Here is a 19714-nt window from a genome sequence, read left to right on the forward strand (position 1 = left end):
GGGTAGAGATCAGGGAAGGGAGGTGGGGGCCGTTGGGTGGAGGTGGATGTTTGCAGGACAAAGCACGGGTTTGATTTCGTAGTAGGAGAGGAGCATGCTGGGTGTTGCTGTTGGTGGGGGCTGCAGTGCCATGCTGGGAGTGAGGAGGCCCCAGCAGCCCATAGCTCCTGCTTCAGCTGCTGAGGGAAATGGCCATCTGCTATCCTGTGTGGCCGTTGTTAGTAAAATGGCGCCACTGATAAGATCTGTGCCCTGGATGCCATGTTGCCTCTGGCCCTTGCAGCCACATTGCACAGTATGCTGTGGTCCTAAGCTCCATGGTCTTACCCACTGGTGTCAGCCCCACCCCACCCTAATGGGAGTCTCTACTCCTGTTTCCCTACCCGCCCCCCAGCAAAGGTATAATAGGACCCATTTCCCGGACACGTGTCCTCTTTTTCTTTCTTTTCCCTTTCCCTCTGGTCTGTTGGGTTTCTCCCACCAATAAACCTTTTCCCTTACTCGAGTGTTTAGTATATTTTGTGGTGGCCTTACAAGCCACAAAGTATCCTGGGGTGGCTTCCAGCCTCCTCGAACCCCCTCTCCACGTTCTTCTTGTTCAGTGGCTGTAGCACCTTTGGTGGGACCCCAAACAGGTTTTCCTGTGTAGATGGGGTCTTCCTGATGGCATTTGCCTGATTCGTTCTTTGAGTGGTGCAACCTGACCCAGTTGTGTCATTCAGGGGATGTGTGGTGGTTCTCCTGTTGTCTGGACAGGCTGTTTGTCACCAGCTTTTCTCAGCTCCATGGGGCCACGGAGTATTTTTGAGGTCTTTCTGTGGGGCTGAGTTCTGATGGGATCCGCCTGGCATGGGGACAGGACGTCTGTATGAGCTGTAGCTGTGCAAGGCAGGGCTCAGAGCAAGTCGAGTTCTCCAGGAGCTGTGAGGGTACAGGTTAGGGCTGGGAGCAGGTGGTGGGTTCCAAGGGCCATGAGAGTACAAGCTGCCACTCAGTCCTGGACTTTCCTAAGGGGGACTCTTGTGCACAGCCAGAGCTGCAGGCCACCCTTTATGGACATCGCTGTCCTGGGAGAGCCCACCCTTGGCGCTTTGGGCCTCATCCTTTGGCTGGATCGAGAGATACAGGATGATTTTCTGTCTTGCTTGGTCTCATTAGCTTAATGACTTTAAGAACTTCAGACTAGGGAGCAAATGTTTTATTCTATACTTAGAGGCTAAAGATTAAAATCTAAGACCTAACAGCTTTGAGACGCGGAAGGTTTCCCAAATGGGGTTCCACGGGAGACAAATGGGGCCGTGATGCTCCTTCTCGGGAGGCGTGGCACAGCAGGGAGTGGGTGGGGCGGGAGGTGGACCTCAGCTGGAAGGCCACAGAGGAGGGAAGCTGTGTGGGGCCCTGGGGCCCCTCCCCAAGCCCCAGGGCCACTGCCTGGGTTTTGTTTGTGGCTTGGCTGCTGCCCTTGCTTGTGACAGGGCTGGTGGCGTTCTGTGTCCCTCTTTTAGGGGTGTCAGCCTGGAGATCCACGCCTTAGGCCGTCCTGTGCTTGTCTTTTACAGACCTCGGAAGAGATATTTCGGCACCTGCAGAACATAGTGGACTTTGGCAAAAATGTCATGAAGGAGTTTTTGGGAGAGAACTATGTTCACTGTGGGGTAAGTGACTTTTCTGTTTGTGGTGCTGCTGTGTGTTGGCAGTGTGCTCAGTGTCTCTCATCAGTTGGAACTTGATGCTTAGAGACAATCCTTCTGTGGTCTCCAAGTACTCTCCTACTTGCTGTGCTGTGTGGGCAGAGCATTTTCTACCTGAGGAACAGGAAGTTCAGAAAGATCCTGTTTGCCGGGACCCCCAGGAGGCTACTGCTCGGTGGGGCTCTCCACGGAGTGAGCCTGAAAGGTCAGCAGTGTCCTTGGACCCTCGGGCACCTTCCGGCGGGCTAGGGAGCCAAGGGACCAGGATCTGTCCTGGCATGGTGGAGGACTGTGCAGTGTGAGATGTGGGCCCAGTCGCTGTTCACTGTACCTGGCAGGAGCCCCACCTTGGCCCATCTAACAAGTTGGGATTTGGAAGGGAAGCCGAGAGCCCCTGAGTGTTGCTGCCTGGGCCGGGCCCTGCTTTCTGCCTCATGTGGTCTGGGGACAGGCCAGAGGCCCTGGTTCATCTTCTGACCAGATCTGCAGTGCAGCCTGAGGCCTGACAGGTCCACTGTCCCACTCTTCCTTTGCCGCCGCAGATGTGGCTTGTCCCCTTCAGCCTGTCCGCCACATCGTGTGATGGGGCTGTTTGATGGGTCCCCTGTTAGGAAGCTTCATGCAGGTCCCTCTCATTGCGAGTCTTGTGGGTGGTGTCTGTGCCCACGGCAGTTTCCTCCCGAGAGAGAGGACGTTCTTTGGCACTGTGCCGGCTGCTTACGTGACCGCATCTCTGATCTTCCGGGTTTCAGACCTCTCTCCAGCGATGGTGGTGCTTGATGGTGTCGGCTGGCCAGGGTGGTGGGAGCAGGGTTCCAGTGGCTGCTGGCGGGGTAGGCGGTGTGAACTGCTCTGAGGTCTGAGGGAGGGGACAGGATTGGCAGTGACAACAAATGCTCTGTTGTCCTAGGCAGGAAGGGTCAGGACCTTCAGTGACGGAGCTTGGCCCACAAGGTTGTCCACTCTGCAGTGACACACTCACCTAGTGAGACAGTTGGCTTTCGTCAGGTGCCTGATGGGACAGGTGTCAGGCTGTGGCACAGGGAAGTGTGGGCACAAGTACATTTGTAGGCAGATGTCGTCCTTGAGGCGCAGCCACAGGGCTGGGACAGCGAGGTGGCACAGCAGAGCCCTCTTGAAGGCATTTCACTGCATTTGTCCTGGGACGAGATCCAGCCAGCCTCTGTGATGCGGTCATGGGGCAGTGACAGACACCAGGCCCTGCCCTGCTGAGGGGTGTGGGACTGCTCTGTGCGTCCCCAGGAGCTGGCGCATAGGAATGGGGTCTGGCTCCTCCTGCTGTTGCTGCTTAAGTATTGGGGGGGGGCTGGACATTTTGGAGCTCCCTCTGAGGCTGGGGGGTCTCCTGGGGCTTCTCTGACTCCCCTGTTTGACCCTCACGAATGCCGATGTGTTGCCACCCTGGGTGCTTGAGGAGGCAGGAGCTGTATTCAAGGCTGATGCCGCACCTGGAAGTCCTCGCTCATCTCAGCACCTGGGTCACGGCTCCAGGAGGTGGCACACGGGCTCGATGTCTGTCCTCGTGTGGTTGGTGTGGGCCACAGCAGTACCATCAGACCTTAGAGAGGACGCTTACTGTAAGCATTGTATCTTTTTTTTTTTTTTAAGATTTATTTATTTATCTGAAGGTCAGAGTTACACAGAGAAAGAAGGAGAGATGGTGGTGGTGGGGTCTTCCATCCACTGGTTCACGTCCCAAGTGGCTGCAATGGCTGGAGCTGGGCCGGAGCGGGTGCAGGGGCCCAAGGACTTGGGCCATCTTCCACTGCTTTCCCAGGGCATGGCAGAGAGCTGGATGGGAAGTGGAGCAGCCGGGACTCGAACTGACGCCCATATGGGATGCCGGCACTGCAGGTGGCAGCTTTACCCACTGAGCCGCAGCGCCGGCCCCCGCATTGTATCTTGACTTAAAACCAATGTCCTTTCTGTAAAGTCAGTAATTTAAAGTTCCGTGGAAGAAAACCAGGTTTTTACCCGATAACAGAGGACTCAGGCTGTCAGTGGCAGGAAGGGTCATGGTGTGTGCGGCTTGACAGCTGCATGCTGCTCTGTCTCAGTGGCACCATGGTGTGAGCAAGGTGTTTCTAGAGCAGTCTCCACATAGTTCTGGTCATCATTCTCACAGATGTCTGCCCTTGCTACTTGGTTTCTTTGAAGTGGATCAAGAACTTGGACTCCTGGGATTGGTGTTGTGGTGTAGCAGGTAAAGCTGTCAGCTGTGATGCCAGTGTCCCATGCGGGTGCCAGTTTGTGTCCCGGCTGCTCCGCTTCCAGTCTAGCTCCCTGCTAATGGTCTGGGAAAGCAGTAGAAGATGGTCCGCGTGGGCCCCTGCATCCACGTGGGAGATCCAGATGAACTCTGGCTCCTGGCTTCAGCCTTGCCTGACCCTGGCTGTTGTGGCCACCTGGGGAGTGAACCGGCAGGTGGAAAATCTATCTTTCCCTTTCTGTAATTCTGACTTTAAAAATAAATAAATATTAAAAAAAAAGAACTTGAACGCTAATGATAGGACCTAAGTTTCGAGTTTTCAGATCTTCTATATTTCCCTCTCTTCTGTTGTTTCCCTAATTCAGTATGAGGTGTTTCTGTTTTTTATTTCAATCAAGTCGCCTTCCCTCAGTTCATAGCAGATCTAGGTAAACGACAGGCACGAGTGAAAGTGCCTGGGGAGCCGATGAATGTACCTGGTGGGGCAGCAGAGATGTCGGTGTGCAAGGGCAGCCATGCCTGGTGTGGTCTCTTCCCGAGCAGGAGCCTGGCGCTCTTGTTGAGCCAGGTCCCCTGTGTGCACCCTGGGAACACGAGAGAGCGGGGAAGATGGTGGGCAGCGTGGGTTAAGGGAGCTCCCCTTTGGGAGATTGCAGGGAAGCCCCCGAGTGGAGAGAAGCCGGCCACGGGCCATCTCAGCCTGCGGTGAATGATTCCGGCAGACTGGGCTGCTTCCCAGGTGGGCGTGTGAGACCCTTGGCTTGTCTGAGGGCAGTGAGCTTCTTCACGTGGCCGCAGACCTGCCTCAGGCCCGGCTCTGTGTGCGCACACTCAGGACCAGAAGTGCCGCAGGAGTGGTGCTGTGTTAGAGACTCGTGTTAGGGAGACGCTGGCTGCGAGGCTGGTCGCCACCATGTATGCTGGCCGCTCTGAGCAGAGCTGGCCACCCTTGATGGCAGGAAATGTCGGTGTTTCTTTATAACCTGAAGTGTTCTGAAAATAAGCAGCCGGCTTTTATTCTCCAGAGTTTTCACTGTGGTAAGGCACACGTAACGGAGAGTTCCGCATTGTAGCCAGTTTTACGTCTATGACGTTCGCTCTGTTCATGTTCTTGCGTAACCCACACTGTGGCTTGTTTTCCTTACAGGAAGTTGTTCAGCTGCCTTTAGAGTTTGTGAAACAGCTTTGTGTTAGGATACAGTCTGAAAGACCAGGTAAGCATCTTCTGACTGTTTGTAATTGAAAATATTTCACTTGAAAAATGTTTGAGAAATTCACCCATGATAGGTACATGCTGTTTTCAGCAGGCCAGAAACGTCATCAGCAGGGGTAGAAGTTGTAGGAAAGTCCTTGGGCACACGTCTGTGCATCAGAAAACCAGAGAGCACTCGTGGAGTATGTGTCCAGGAGCTAATTAACAAAGCTGTATATAGCAGCATTGGGTTGGGAGAGCTGGGTAGGGGTTGGGAGACTTGGGGAAGGGGACTAGGGGAAACTGAGGTAAAAATAAAAACAAAAACGCTGTGGGGCTGGGAGAAGCAGGCCCTTGCTGTTGGAGACGCCGAGAAAGTAGATCACAGGGGACAGCTCTAGGGTTCTGCCTCCAGCTGCTCGTGCAGCCCACTTATCGTTTCGTTTTATAACACCAATGCAAGGTTGGCCACTTAGAGTATCAAGAGCTGTGCCGCAGGCATAGTCACGACTTGGAATATGGCCTACTGAGGTGGGGAGGGAAGCCGGTCTTACTTGGCCGTGTCCACACTGCCCTTCCAGCAGAGCTGTGCTGGGGGAGTTCTGTTGCCCCATGCATTGGGAAGGGTCCTGGTCTGTGTGGTTGGTACTGGCTGCAGCCTCCTTTCTTTGAGTTCATGGGCAAAGTGGATTATGGATTAGGGACCATCCCAAGACCACCTTCACTTTTTTTTTTTTTTTTTTAAAAAGATGTGTATACTTATTTGAAAGGCACAATTACAGAAAGAGAGAGGGAGAGAGAGAGAGAGATCTTCCATCTGCTGGTTTACTTCCTAAATGGCCAGGGCTGGGCCAGGCCAAAGTCACGAGCCAGGAACTCCGTCTGGGTCTCTCATGTGGGTGGCAGGGACCAAAGCACTTGGGCTATTATTTACTGCTTTCCCAGGTGCATTAGCAGGGAGCTGGATCAGAAGTGGAGCACCCAGGACTTGAACTGGTGTCCGTATGGGATGCCGGCATTGACATGTAGCAGCTTAACCTGCTGCACTACATTGTTGGCCCCAAGACCACCCTCACTTTTGACAACAATTGCATCTTTTGGGGTCCTCTAGACCACCTTGTAGTTGATAATTTACTGGAAGGACCCACAGAACTCACTGTGAGCACTCGTGGTTATGGATTACGACAGCCAGAAGATAAAGGTGAAACCAGCCAAGAGGGGTCTAAAGAGACCTGGCTGGAGCTCCCAGGTAACTACTGTCCCAGGCCGTGGGGGTGGCTCCTGTCCTCCCAACATCAGTGTGTGACAGTGCGCTGGGCCGCCTCATGCACATACACACAGCTGATGGCCCATGGGCCTGGCCTGTCCATGGTCACCCCTGAGCCCCAGCTCGTACTGCATGGCACAAGGCCCTTCGTAAACCGAAGGGCACTGTGGTGGGTCCAGTGGCTGCAGGGAAAGATGAAGTGCTCCTTTCTCTTTTTAAAGATTTATTTATTTTATTTGAAAGGTGGAGTGAAGGAGGGGGTAACAGAGAGAGAGGGACCTCCTCTTTACTGATTCACTCACCAAATGGTTGCAACAGCCGGGTCTGGGCCAGGATGAGGTCAGGAGCCTGGAACTCCTCCTGGTCTCCAACAAGGAGGAGTTAGAGTCCTGAGTACTTGGGCCATCTGCTGCTGCCTTCCCAGGTGCATTGGCAGGGCGCTGGATTGGAAGCAGAGCGGCTGGGCTTGACAGCACTCCTGCATGGGTGTTGCAGGCGGTGGCTTAACCTGCTGTGCCACAACACTGGCCCCAAGTCAGGGTCCTCACGGGCTCAGAGTGACCTGCAGAAGCTGACTGGAGGTGGACCCCCTCCCCCACGATGTCTGCCCCAGTGTGCAGGGCTCACCAGTGTCTGCTGACCCTCAGTGTGTCCTGCCCTGTCTTGCAGAATCTCGCTGTGACAAGGACCTAGACACTCTCAGTGGCTACGCCATGTGCCTTCCCAACTTAACCAGACTGCAGACCTACCACTTTGCAGAGCTACGGCCCATTCTGTGTGTGGAGATCAAGGTGAACTTCTGTTGAGGGGAGGAGTGGGGGTGGCAGGAATGGTGGGTCCTGGATTGTGCGTCCTGAGGTTTCTGCCACAGCATAGGTTCCCACAGAGGGCTCTCATCCCACAGCCGCTTCTAAGGTGGCACTGCTTGTTCTCCACTCCTTCCAGAGCCGCTGCCTGCATCCCTTGTGTGCTTGTCCCCCCGTGGCTCCTCGGCCCCGGGTTTAGGCTGCTCACCCAGACTGGGGCAGCCCTGCTTGAGGCTTGTCAAAAGGAGCCACTTTGGATCCTTGCCCCATTTTCCCAGGGTGCAGCTCGCTGGCTTACCCCAGCTTCCCCACTCCTTTGGCCACTGCTTGCTGTGCCGAGGAGCCAGTCCACGGGGCCACCCTCTGGATTATGGCCGAGGCTCTCTTCATGTCCTGTTCAGGAGGGATTTCCCTGGAGCACAGAGGCCTTGCTGTGTCTTGGCCAGGAGTTCTGGGTTTCCACCTGGTGCAGGTGGCAGGGGCTGGAGAAGGTTCTGCCGCCCAAGTCAGCAGTGGGCCTGAGCTCCCCAGAAATCTTCCCTCCATGTCCTGGTCACGTCTGTCTCCTGCCACCATGCATCCGAGGCGGTGACGTCTGTGGCGCTTGTGCCTGGTGATGGTTGTGTGTAGGTTCGTGTTCCTCAGTCACGTTCTCCAGTACCCAGCCCGGGCCTTGTGGTTGCACGGTCAGAGGCCACCGCGTTCAGAAAGTGGCTGAGGTTCCCTGATGATCCGGGCACAGTGCTCTGCCTCTGGGAGCTGGGGGCCAGGTGGAAGCTCAGAGCTGCCGTGTCGCGTGCAGTGTCAGGCTGCACACCCTGTCCTGGAGAGTTCTGGATGCAGAGACCTCTGCGTGGCGGAGGGAGCTGGCAGTGAGCACAGCCTTGGGACGGCTCTGCCTGACGCTCCGTGCGCCTCATCCTCTTGTAGTTAGGGATGTATCTGTGTGTTGAGGGCTGTCATTTCTCCCTGAACAGCATTTCTCCTTACTCTTTAATGTTACAGCCCAAATGCGGGTTTATTCCTTTCTCGAGTGATGTCACGCATGAGATGAAGCATAAGGTGTGCCGTTACTGCATGCACCAGCATCTCAAGGTGAGGAGCGGGAGGGTGGGCCGGGCTGCCCGGGGCCACCTGGCGTTTTCAGAAAGGCGAAAGAAGGACAGGAGTATTTACTGCTGACTTCACTTCACAGTGGTAGAAGTCACAGATCGTTAGATTCACTCTCTCGTGTACAGTGTGTGGTTCAGTGGGTTTATATCTTGGCAGGTGGGGCAGTCACTTCGGTCTAATTCCTGGACACTGTCATGATTTTACCAAGAAGCCCTGTCCCTGTTAGCAGCCACTTTCTATTGTTCCCTCCTGCTAGCTGCTGGCAGCGCCCCTCTGTCTTCTGTCTCTGTGTGTCTCCCTGTTCGGAATGTGACATACAGAGGGAATCATGTGGCCTTTTGTGACTACGTTTTCCTCACTTTGCATAATGATTCTTTTTTAAAGATTTATTTATTTATTTGAAAGGCAGGGTTACAGAGAGGCGGAGAGAGAGAGAGAGAGGTCTTCCACCTGCTGGTTCACTCCTCAGATGGCTGCAATGGCTGGTGCTGGGCTGAGTCAAGAGCCAGGAACTTCTTCCGGGTCTCCCACATGGGTGCAGGGGCCCAAGGACTTGGGCCATCGTCTACTGCTTTCCCAGGCCACAGCAGAGAGCTGGCTCGGAAATGGAGCAGCCAGGACTCGAATTGGTGCCCATACGGGATGCCGGTACTGCAGGCAGCGGCTTTACCCACCTCGCCACTGTGCTGGCCCCTGTGGTTCTATTTCTTTTTTTAACCAAACGAAAGCTGTAATAATAACTTTATAAGTGTATAATACAAGAATATCAACATTTCAAGCTGATGGCCAACTTGAGCTTAAATAATTAGGTAATGACCTAATTTGTCGCCTGCACTATGCTACTTCCAGGAGTAAGAGCGGTGCTATTGATCATTTTAGCCAGGAAAGCAGGCATACGCAGGAAGTATCTGACAATCCAGGACATATGTTCACCCAAGTTATCATCACTTGGTTTTGCCAATAGATTTTATCATATCTGTTGGTCTTTTCAGAGAACTTTTGGTTTTGTTCCTTTTTTCTGTTTTAGCCCTTATTTTCTATTTCATTTATCTCCAGTCCAGTCTTTACTGTTCTCTTCTTTCTGAATGCTCCCTCCTGCTAGCTGCTGGCAGCGCCCCTCTGCCTTCTGTCACAAATGACACGTCCTTCAAGAAAAGTGGGGGAATCCCAAGCATCCAGATGTACATCACTCTGTGAGGACTTTGCAGTGTGATGGGCAGTAAAATGGGCCTCTGTGTATTTTAGCAGCATGCCGGTGCTGGTGCACAAAGTCGAGACAGCTGTGGTCTTCCTGCAAGCCGGAAATTGAGGTCAGCCCTGCCTCAGTTATGAGGGGCCGTGTCTAGAACTGCCTTACCAAGCCTGTGTCATACAGTTGCAAATTTTTCTTGATTTCTTTAATGAGTTCTTTGAATTATAGGAATTCTGTTGTAATTTTATTTGGTTTGTAGCATAGGCAGAATCTTCACAAAGTTCATGGAGAATGTGTATTATGATAAACTATGCATGGATTTCAAAATTTTGTGCCTAAAAATATTTTTAAAAACATGTATTTATTTGAGAGGTAGAGTTACACAGAGAGAGGGAGAGAGACAGAAAGGTCCTCTCTGCACTGGCTTACACCCCACATGGTGGCAACGGCCGGAGCTGGGCCGAACTGGAGCCAGGAGCCAGGAGCTTCTTCTGGGTCTCCCACACGGGTGCAGTAGCATAAGGACTTGGGCCATCTTCTACTGCTTTCCCAGGCCACAGCAGAGAGCTGGATCTGAAAGAGAAGCAACCGGGACACAAACCGGTGCCCGTATGGGATGCTGCTTAGCCTACTACACAGCGCCAGGTCCATTTTCAAGAAAATTTTATCAGGGGCTGCATTGTGGTGCAGCAGGTTAAGCTGCCACCAGTGGATCCCGGCATCCCTTGCGGAGGCTGGTTCGTGTCCCATCTACTCCACTTCCAATCCAGCTCCCTGCTGTGGCCTGAGAAAGCAGTGGAAGGTGGCCCCAGTGCTTGGGCCCCTGCACCCTCTTGGGAGACCCAGATGAAGATCCTGACTTCAGCCTGGGCCAGTCCCTACTGCTGTAGCCATTTGGGGATTGAACCAGTGAAGGGGAAGATCTCTCTTTCTCTGAAACTCTGCCTTTCAAATAAAGTAAACCTTTAAGACTAATATGAATTAAAATTTTTTTATCTTATTTTATTTGAAAGGCAGACAAATACACACACATACAGGGACAGACAAATGTGTACAGACAATCCTCAAATGCCTGCCAACAGTCAGAGCTGGGCCAGGCAAAAGCCGGAACCCAGAACTCAGTCTGGATTTCTCCCGTGACTGTCAGGGACCTGACTACTTGAGCCACTGCCTGCTGCTTCCCAAGGCGTACATTAGCAGGCAGCTGGGATTAGGAGTGGAGCTTGGGGGCAGGCATTGTGGTGCTTCGTGTTAAGCCGCTGCTTGGGATGCCTGCAGTCTCTTACCGGAGCGCTCGTCTTCCCATCTGGCTCCTTGTTAATGTGTCTGGGAAGCAGTGGATGACAGATCTGATACTTGAGTTCCTGCCACTCATATGCGAGAGGCAGGTACAGTTCTGGTTTCTGGCCCAGTCCCAGCTGTTTTGGACTTTGGGGAGTGAACTAGCAAATGGAAAAGATCTCTCTCTGTCCCTCCCCCCACTTTTAAATTTTATTTAAGGTGTACAAATTTCATGTATTTCTTTTTTTAAATTTAAATTTAAATTTTATTTTTTAAAGATTTATTTATTTACTTGAAAGAGTTAGAGAGAAGGAGAGTCAGAGAGAGAGAGAGAGAGGTGTCTTCGGTCACTGGTTCACTCCCCAGTTGGCCACAATGGCTGGAGCTGTGCTGATCCAGGAGCCAGGAGCTTCTTCCAGGTCTCCCATGCGGGTGCAGGGGCCCAAGTATTTGGACCATCTTCTACTGCTTTCCCAGGCCATAGCAGAGAGCTGGATTGGAAGTGGAGCAGCCAGGACTCAAACCGGCACCCATATGGGATGCCAGCACTGCAGGCGGCGGCTTTACTTGCTATGCCACAGCGATGGCCTTCCATCTTATCATTTTTAAGTCTTAGGATCTATGAACATGGAATGTCTTTCCATTTATTTAGGTCTTCCTTATTAGCTTTCAGCAGTGTAGTTTCCAGTGTATAAGTCTTTTAGTGCTTCAATTAGTTTATTTCCAGGGGTTTTGTTTTTTTTTTGGAATATTTTAAGTAGGATTACTTCCTTACTTGGCTTTTCAGAGTTCATTTCTTATGTATAGAGACAAGATGATGTTTGTGTGTTGATCTTGTACTCTGTCTCTTTGCTAATTTTTTTATTAGCTCCAGTAGTTCTGTGTGTAGGGCCATCTGTGAAAACAAAGTTTTACCTCTTCCTTTGTAATTTGATGCCTTTAGCTTGTCCGTATCCACAAAGAAACCAGCAAAGATTTTGAAAGGAGTTCCGTTGAATCTGTGCATCAGTGTGGGAAATACCACCTTTTTAACAGTGATTACATTTTAACTGTGAACACAGGATCTCTTTCAATTATTTAGGTCTTTAGTTTCTTTCAATGATTTTTAATTTTCTGTGTCTTTAAAAGGCAGAGTCCCAGAGAGAGGGAGAGACACAGAGAGAGGTTTGTCTTTTGCTGGTTCATTCCCCAAATGGCCTCATCGGTCGAGGCTAGGCTAGGTGGAACCAGGAACTTCATCCGGGTCTCTTACATGGGTGCAGGGGCTGAAGGACTTCGGTCATCTTCCACTGCTTTCCCAGGCACATTAATAGGGAGCTGGATTGGACATGGACCATCCAGAACTTGAACCAGCAAGCATATAGGATGCCAGCACCTTAGGCAGCAGTTTTAAGATTTTTGTGTATTTACTTGAGGCAGAGTTACAGACAGAGGGAGAGACAGAGAGAGAGGTCTTCCATCCACTGGTTCACTCTCCAAATGGCCACAATGGCTGGAGCTGGGCTGACCCAAAGCCAGGAGCCAGGAGGTTTTTTTGAGTCTGCCATGCAGATATGGGTGCCATTATCCGCTGCTTTCTCAGGCCATAGCAGAGAGCTGGATTGGAAGAGGAACAGCCGGGACATGAACCGGTGCCCATGTGGGATGCCAGCACATTGATTACCAATTCAGTCCTTCGGTATTTGTCTGTTGAGAATCTTTCTTGCATCGGTTTTGTTGGTTGTGTGTTACCAGGAATTGGTCCATTTTATCTAATTTGTTGGCCTGTATTATTTAGAGTATTCCATTGTAATTGTTTTTATTTCTGCAAGGTTGGAGTAATGTTTCATTTTTCAGTCCTGACTTTAATCATTGATTCCTTTGTCTTTTGTCTTGGTCTTGCCAATGGATTATATCATATTTGTTGGTCTTTTCAGAGAACTTTTGGTTTTGTTCCTTTTTTCTGTTTTAGCCCTTATTTTCTATTTCATTTATCTCCAGTCCAGTCTTTACTGTTCTCTTCTCTCTGATTGCTATAGGTTTAGTTTGTTGTTCTTTTAGTAATTTGTTGGGGGTTAGAAAGTTAGGTTATTGATGTGAAATCTTTCTCCTTTTATAGATGTTTACAACTGTGATTTTCCCTCTAAATACTACTTGCTCTTTATCCCACAAGTTTTATATCCCACAAGTTTTATATGTTGTGTTTTCATTTTAATTGTTTTTTGAGTCCTTTTTTTGACCCATTGATGATTAGGAGTATTTGTGAGTTTCTCATTGCATTACTGATTTTCAGTTTCCACTGTTACTGATTTTAATTGTAGAACATTATTTGCATGGTGCTGCTGTATGTATGTATGTGTGTACGTACTTAGGCATGGGAGTGAGGAGAAGCTGGCCCCTCAATCCAGGTCTTACACACGGGTGGTAGGGACCCAGCTACCTGAGTATCACCTGCTGCCTTCAGGGTGTGCATTGAAGGAAACTGGAATCAGTAGCAGAGCTGGGACTCACACCCAGGCATTCAGATAGAGGATCCAGGTGTCTTAATGCTGCTTCAAACACCTGCTCTGTCACTCTCTGCTGTGGCCCAGGAGGGCAGTGGAGGATGGCCCGAGTGCTTGGGCCCTGCACCCCGTGGGAGACCAGGAGGAAGCACCTGGCTCCTGGCTTCGGATCGGCACAGCTCCGGCTGTAGCGGCCATTTGGGGGGTGAACAGAAGGAAGACCTTTCTCTCTGTCTCTCTCTCACTGTGTAACTCTGTCAAATAAAAAAAAATTATTGAGGGACTGGCATTGTGGTTTGGAGGGTAAAGCTGCTGCCTACAGTGCTGGCACATTCCATGTGCTGGTTCATGGCCTGGCTGCCCCCCTTCCAATCCAGCTCCCTGCTGATGTCCTGGGAAAGGCAGCAGAGGAAGGCCCAGGTGCATGGGCACCTGCTGCACACATGGCAGACTTGGAAGAAGCTGCTGGCTCCTGGCCTCTGTCTGGCTCAGTCCCAGCCGTTGTGGCCATCTAAGGGATGAACCAGCGTATGGAACACTTCTCTCTATCTCTCCCTCTCTCGCTCTGTAAATCTGACTTTCAAATAAATAAATCTTATAAAATTTATTGAGACTTGTTTAATACAAGGTTTGTCCTCAAGAATGTTTCTTATCTACTTGAGTAGATCTGCTTTTGGCTGGAGTGTTGTGTAGTTATGTTAGGTATAGCTGGTTTATAGTGTTATTCAAGTCTTTACTTCCATGTTGACTTTCTGTGTAGTTCTGCTTAATAGTTTGATATCATAATCTAAACAGCCTAGTTAAGATTTATACCAACTTTATTTCTGTAATAAACGAAAGCTTTGCCTCTGTATAGCTTCACTGCTGATAAGTGACACTGTAGAACACTCCAATTTGCTCGACAACAAGCTCTGAGTAGGTTTAGTAAAAGCAACCGTGCAAGTGGGAATCTTGGCAGCCAGGAGACAAGTCAAGTACTGTGGCAGTCTGCTAGCAGTGAGACTGGGAGGTGCTTCTGCCTTCTGTCTGTCTGGCTGTCAGGATGTTAGTTTTTTACTGTGTGTATTGGTATTCAGGTTTCCTTTGGTGCTAGAAATGGGAGAGGAAGAGGGGATAGGATATCAGAGAGCTCACTGTTTTTGCTTAGATTTGGCCTTTAAAAAAAAAAAGATCTATTTATTTATTTGGAAGAGTTATATAGAGAGGAGAGTCAGAGAGAGAGAGAGGTCTTGCATCCGCTGGTTCACTCCCCAATTGGCTGCAACGGTTGGAGCTACGCCAATCCGAAGCCAGCACCCAGGAGCTTCCTCCAGGTCTCTCATGTGGGTGCAGAGGCCCAAGGACATGGACCGTCTTCTACTGCTTTCCCAGGCCATAGCAGAAAGCTGGATTGGAAGAGGAGTAGCTGGGACTCGAACCGGCACCCATATGGGATGCCAGGACTGCAGGCAGCGGCTTTACCCACTACGTCACAGTGCTGGTCCCCTCCCCCTTTGCTTGAATAAATGCACTTTGGATTGTTGTAAATGTTTGGTCAGTTTCCAGAGTTCCATTTTTCCCTCTGACCATTTTTGCCCATTTTCTCACGGCCTTTGTGGAGGAGGTCATTTCCAGCAGTGATTGCTCTACCATTTCTTCCAGCATCTCTTCGTTTCTTTGTGGAGTTAAAACTTCCCAGGCTGTTAGGGAAGGAAGGTATGTGAGCCAGTCCCTTGGGATTTCATTGTCTCCATCACTTTCAATATAAATGGTAGATTTAAAAATATTTCTTACTGTGAAGCAGTAGCTGATAAAATGTCATGTCGTATGAATTGAGTCACCTGCCTTCTTATATTGTCAGTTTGCATTTCTTTCTGGAATTCTGCCTGCGCTGTGGATGCTTTCTTTTCTTAAATAATCTCTGAGAGTTGTTGTTGAATGTCCTTTCATTCCTGCTGACCACTGCCTCTCTTGGTCCCAGGGTCTTGCTATTATGAATAAGGCCGAGGTGACCATCCTTATCGCTCTAGCTTTTTGCTCTGTGCTAGTTTTTCTAGGTTTTTTTTGTAGGTTTGCTGTCAGGGGATGTATACATCTTAGATTTTAATGGATCCAACCAGCAAGTTTCCTTTTAGAAGATTATGCCAATTTACGTACAGGGCCGCATCCTCCTCGTTACGGGATATCACTATTTTGAAGATTTTTTTCATCTCATCATAATTTGCCTATGTGGGGGTAGACATTTGGTGCAGTGGCTAGGCGATTGCTTGGGACACCTGCATCCCATGTTGAGTGCCTGGTTCAAGTCCCAGCTACTGAGCTTCCAATCTGGGCATATACTAGGGGGTGGCAGGTGAGGCTTCAAGTACTTGAGTCCCTGCCACCCATATTGGAGACCCAGGGGGAAAGTCCTGGGTGGAGTTCTGAGTTCCTGGATTCATCCTGCCAGCTCTGGTTGTTGTGGGCAGCTGGGGAATGAACCAGTGGATGGAAGTTCTCTCTCCACCTGTCTCACATAAAATGAACGTAGATAGAAATTTCAGAAATAATTTAGCAATGTGATTTTCGGATGTTTGCTGCTTTTAGGCTCCTGCTCACATGGTGACCGCCTGTCTCCGAGACGGGCTGAGCTTCCCTCGGATGGGAGTTGTGGATTCTCCGCATTAGTCGTGTGCACTTGTAAAAGTGGTGGGACCTGGGAGAAGGCTATAGCTCATCTTAATCATCATATGTCACTTGCCTGTTCTGTGCTGATGTTGGCACAGTGAAGTCACGAGCAGCCAGATATTTGATGCCCTTGTGTTGGTATTTTAACAGGTAGCGACTGGGAAGTGGAAGCAGATAAGTAAATATTGTCCCCTGGATCTCTACTCAGGGTAAGAGACACTTCTCATTTGCCCTCTGGTGTGGGGGTGGTGCCGAACCAGGGGATATCCTGTGAGGGGCGTGGTAGGGAGTATTCTAGGAACTCTGTGGGGCGGGGCCGGGGCCCTACTCCATGTCCAGGGGTCTGCTTCGCCCTCAGCATTGCAGTTGCTGGGCTTAGGCGGTTGCAGACCTGCGGGCGCTCCACGCCTCTGTCTGCAGTCCCGCAGCCGTAGCTGGTGCCCATCTCCCTGGAGGGACCTCCACAGCCTGCTCCTCAATGCCTTTGCTCCTCGCTTCTCTGCGGAGCCTGTACCTCTGCTGCCGCCGGGCTGCTTCTGCCCGTGAGGCTGCCAGTGGCTGTGCGCAGGCTCTCAGGCCCTCTGCTTTTGTCCCAGCCCCGCGGCTCTGCTGTGCAGCCTAAGTGCCCCTCGTTAGCAGGCAGCCTGGCCTAGTCCTGTCCCCCCCCCCCCCCCCGAGTGTTTGTGGTCAGGTACGCTGTGGCCAGAACAGGGGAGGGTCACTGGGTCCTGGGGTAAACCAGGTGTGGACAGGGGACAGGCCCTCTTGAGCCCTCCCTCCTGCCAGCACACCCAGGGGAGTGACCCGCAGGTCTGTGAGCTTCGCTGTCCTTGTTGGCAAGTGCACTCCCTCTTCCCCATGACCTTTTCCCTCCCCGTGGTCCCGGCCCTCCCACCCTCCCACCCTCCCTGCCTGCTCCTCTCTCGGCCTGTGTGCCCAAGGTTGTCGCTTCAGTGCCACTACCTAGATGCCCTTGCACACCTCCCAGAACAGAGTTCGGATGCAGAGTTGAGGGTGCTGAAGGAGGAAGGCGCAGTGTAGCTCAGTGCGTTCGGGTGGGCGTCAGGCAGTTGGTGCGTGCACCTGTGAGTCAGGTGTTGATGTGCCCCTCCAGGCTGTGGGTTTTGAAGCAATTGGTAACACAGATCACTGGGGACACTTTAACATTTGTTAAAGCATATTAAGTGGAATGCCTTCCATGGCCTGATGGGGGGTGCCACCTCAGCTTTTTTGCTTGGGGTCGCTTTGCCCCATGGGTTCCTGCTGGTTACCTGTGGGAGCAGGAGTTGGCGGGCCAGGGTTGTTAGGGATGATGGTGTTGCCCCTGAGAGGAGGAGGAGGAATGGAGGGTGCGTGACGGTGGGGACGGGACGACAGACCTCGCAGATTGCCGGGGAGTGAGTGGCCTGGCAAGAGGGGGATCCTGGGCTTGGCGGTGGGGGCGGGAGGACAGGCGTCCCCGGGTCGCCGCTCTTCTCCTTGGCTCCCTGCACCCGTCCCACCCAGTGACTGACCACACACCTCCTGCTGCCCTAGGCACTGCCGCCTGTGGAAGCTGAGGCAGGAAGAACCGGTGGTGGGGGGGTGGGGGGGAGTAGTCAGAACTGGCCAGGTTGTGATGTGGCCGGTGGGGCTGTGGTCTCCTGGGGTCCTGCGCATCTCTCCTCAGACCTAGGGCTTAGGGCCACACCCCACTCCTGCCTCCAATAGGGGCATAGGCCAGGCTGGGGAGGGAGGAGGCCAGAGTCCCACGTCCCTCGTGGGCATGGAGGGGTGGGGTGGAGCTGTAGAGAGGGGGAAGACATGACTGGAACTCTCTGGGCTCTGGGTTTTGGGTTTGTGGTTCAGCCCCGAAGTACCTGGCTTCGGGCAGCCACAGCCAGGGGGTCTGGAGACCAGATCCATCCCAGCTACCTTTAAGTGTGTGACTCCTTCCCCTTAGAAACAAACAAAGGATGCACTTTGCACTGAAGAGTTTGCTGCAGGAGACACAGAACAACTTGAAGATATTTAAGGTAAGAGCCACTCCGTTTTCTGGTTTCAGGTGAACCCACTGTGCACTGTTCTCGGGACAGGTTTGGGTGACTGTGCAGACCGGGTCTGGGCTGTCGGAGGCACAGCTCTGCAGTCTGGTGCCCTGTGGGGTCCTTGAGCCCCTGCTGTCCGCACAGTCGCCCAGTCCCAGACCCTCCATCTCTATCCATCCTTTTCTGAGCCCCATTCCACGAGCACAGTGTGTGACCCTGGGCAGTCTGGCCCTGAGGTGTGTGCCCTGGAAGCATCCATGGGGAAGACCACGGGGCTGAGTGGGGAGCAGGAGTGGGACCCAGCTGACCGCCCAGGTCACAGTATCTGTGAGGGAAGCCGAACATTGAGAGCCTCCCTGCGCCTTCTCTCCTGGTTAATTTGGGAGCTCTTTGTTGCAAAGCTAATTGTCCAGGTCCTGCAGTTCTGACTGTCCTGTACCTCACTGTGCGGGATGAGGGGATCTTGGCCACTCAGTGTAACCACCTTCAGGTTCTTGTTGCCCCCTAGGCTGGCTCTGGCCTGGGTCACTAAGGCTCCCTACTCCCCTGGCCTGCTGGTGTCCGAGGGGAGGAGGAAATGGGTCAGGCAGAGGTGGGGACAAGAAGCGGAGGGAAAAGGAGGCTGTGCAGGGGTGGGTGTTGGCAGAGGAGAGGCCTGGGTAAGGGAGGTGAGGGCGAGGTTGGGGGTAGGGCCAGCCCGATCAGAAGTTGGGGGTTACGCCCATGTTGGAAACGTGGTGGCCTTGTTGCCATGCGGGTCCTGGTTCTAGTTCTGCCTTCTGGAACCATCCAGAAGGTGTGTGGGTGCCAGCGTGGGACGGGGATCCATCACTGGCGCTGGATGTGCAGGAGGAGTACAGGCCGAAAAATCACGAGGAGGTTAGGATTGGAAGAGTCACAGATCAGGAGGCAGGTTCCGTTAGGGACCAAACGAGTGTCCCGCAGAAGGGGGTGCCTGCAGCTGCAGCGGTCCTTGAAGAAGAGTGAGATTAAGCCAGCCCGGCTGCGTGGGGATAGACGCAGACCAGGGCAGGCATCTTTCTGCAGGCCCTTTGAGATGTCCGGGTCAGGGCCCCCCCGGCACCTTAGCGCGTCAGGCCTCGCAGGCATTGTTGGCATCCAGCAAATTGTTCCCCTTCACCCCTGCCAGCAGACCTCGAAGTTCCCTGAGGATCTCTAAGAACCTCTAAGGCATGATCTGTGCCCCTCGTGGACCGCTCTGCGGCCTTTAGACCACTGTGTCATCAGGAGACAGGGGTCAGGGTGGCCTCCTGACTCCTTGCGCTTTGTTTGGATGCAGGGACTGGTGAGCTGCAGGCCCTGTCTTCCTCCAGCTACCCACTGGACGCCCCTCAGAAGTGGGCGGATGAGGCCTGTTTCTGACCTGGCTCCTTGGCTCTGGCTCAGAAACTCTGTTTTCCTGGCTGCTGGCTCAAATAGTTGACCTTATTCTCTGGCTGTCTTTACTTTCTCAAGTCTAGAAAAGGGAAACATTTCAAAAGCAGTTTTTTAAAACCATTTTAAGAACTTAAAACACTTGATATCTAACATCTGAAGATAGATTCCCTTCCTCCGGGATCTCTGAAGTCTGAGGCGTGGCTGGCCTTTTGTCCTGAAGGGACCCTTCTCTAACCCTCTGTCAGGCCCACACATAGGGTTGCCGGAGTCCAGGAGGCTGGTTTTCTGTTGAAATCAGCATGGAAAAGTCCAGAGGCTTAGTGGATAGTTTCAGAAGAGATAGTGAGAAATGTGACATGGAATGGCTTTTTAAAAAGTTTACTTGTTA

General features: G+C 52.1%; 1 protein-coding gene across 1 annotated transcript in view; it reads left to right on the forward strand.

The window, feature by feature from the left end:
* Positions 1-19714, forward strand: part of IPPK (inositol-pentakisphosphate 2-kinase) — a 64471-nt gene that overhangs the window by 15258 nt on the left and 29499 nt on the right. Inside the window, exons 3-8 of the mRNA XM_002708226.5 lie at positions 1560-1655; positions 5069-5135; positions 7050-7171; positions 8192-8281; positions 16052-16110; positions 17844-17916. Coding sequence (XP_002708272.3) covers positions 1560-1655; positions 5069-5135; positions 7050-7171; positions 8192-8281; positions 16052-16110; positions 17844-17916 — 507 coding nt within the window. The remainder of the gene's footprint in view (positions 1-1559; positions 1656-5068; positions 5136-7049; positions 7172-8191; positions 8282-16051; positions 16111-17843; positions 17917-19714) is intronic.

Source organism: Oryctolagus cuniculus, chromosome 1 (assembly GCF_964237555.1).
Source record: "Oryctolagus cuniculus chromosome 1, mOryCun1.1, whole genome shotgun sequence".
Lineage (NCBI taxonomy): Eukaryota > Metazoa > Chordata > Mammalia > Lagomorpha > Leporidae > Oryctolagus > Oryctolagus cuniculus.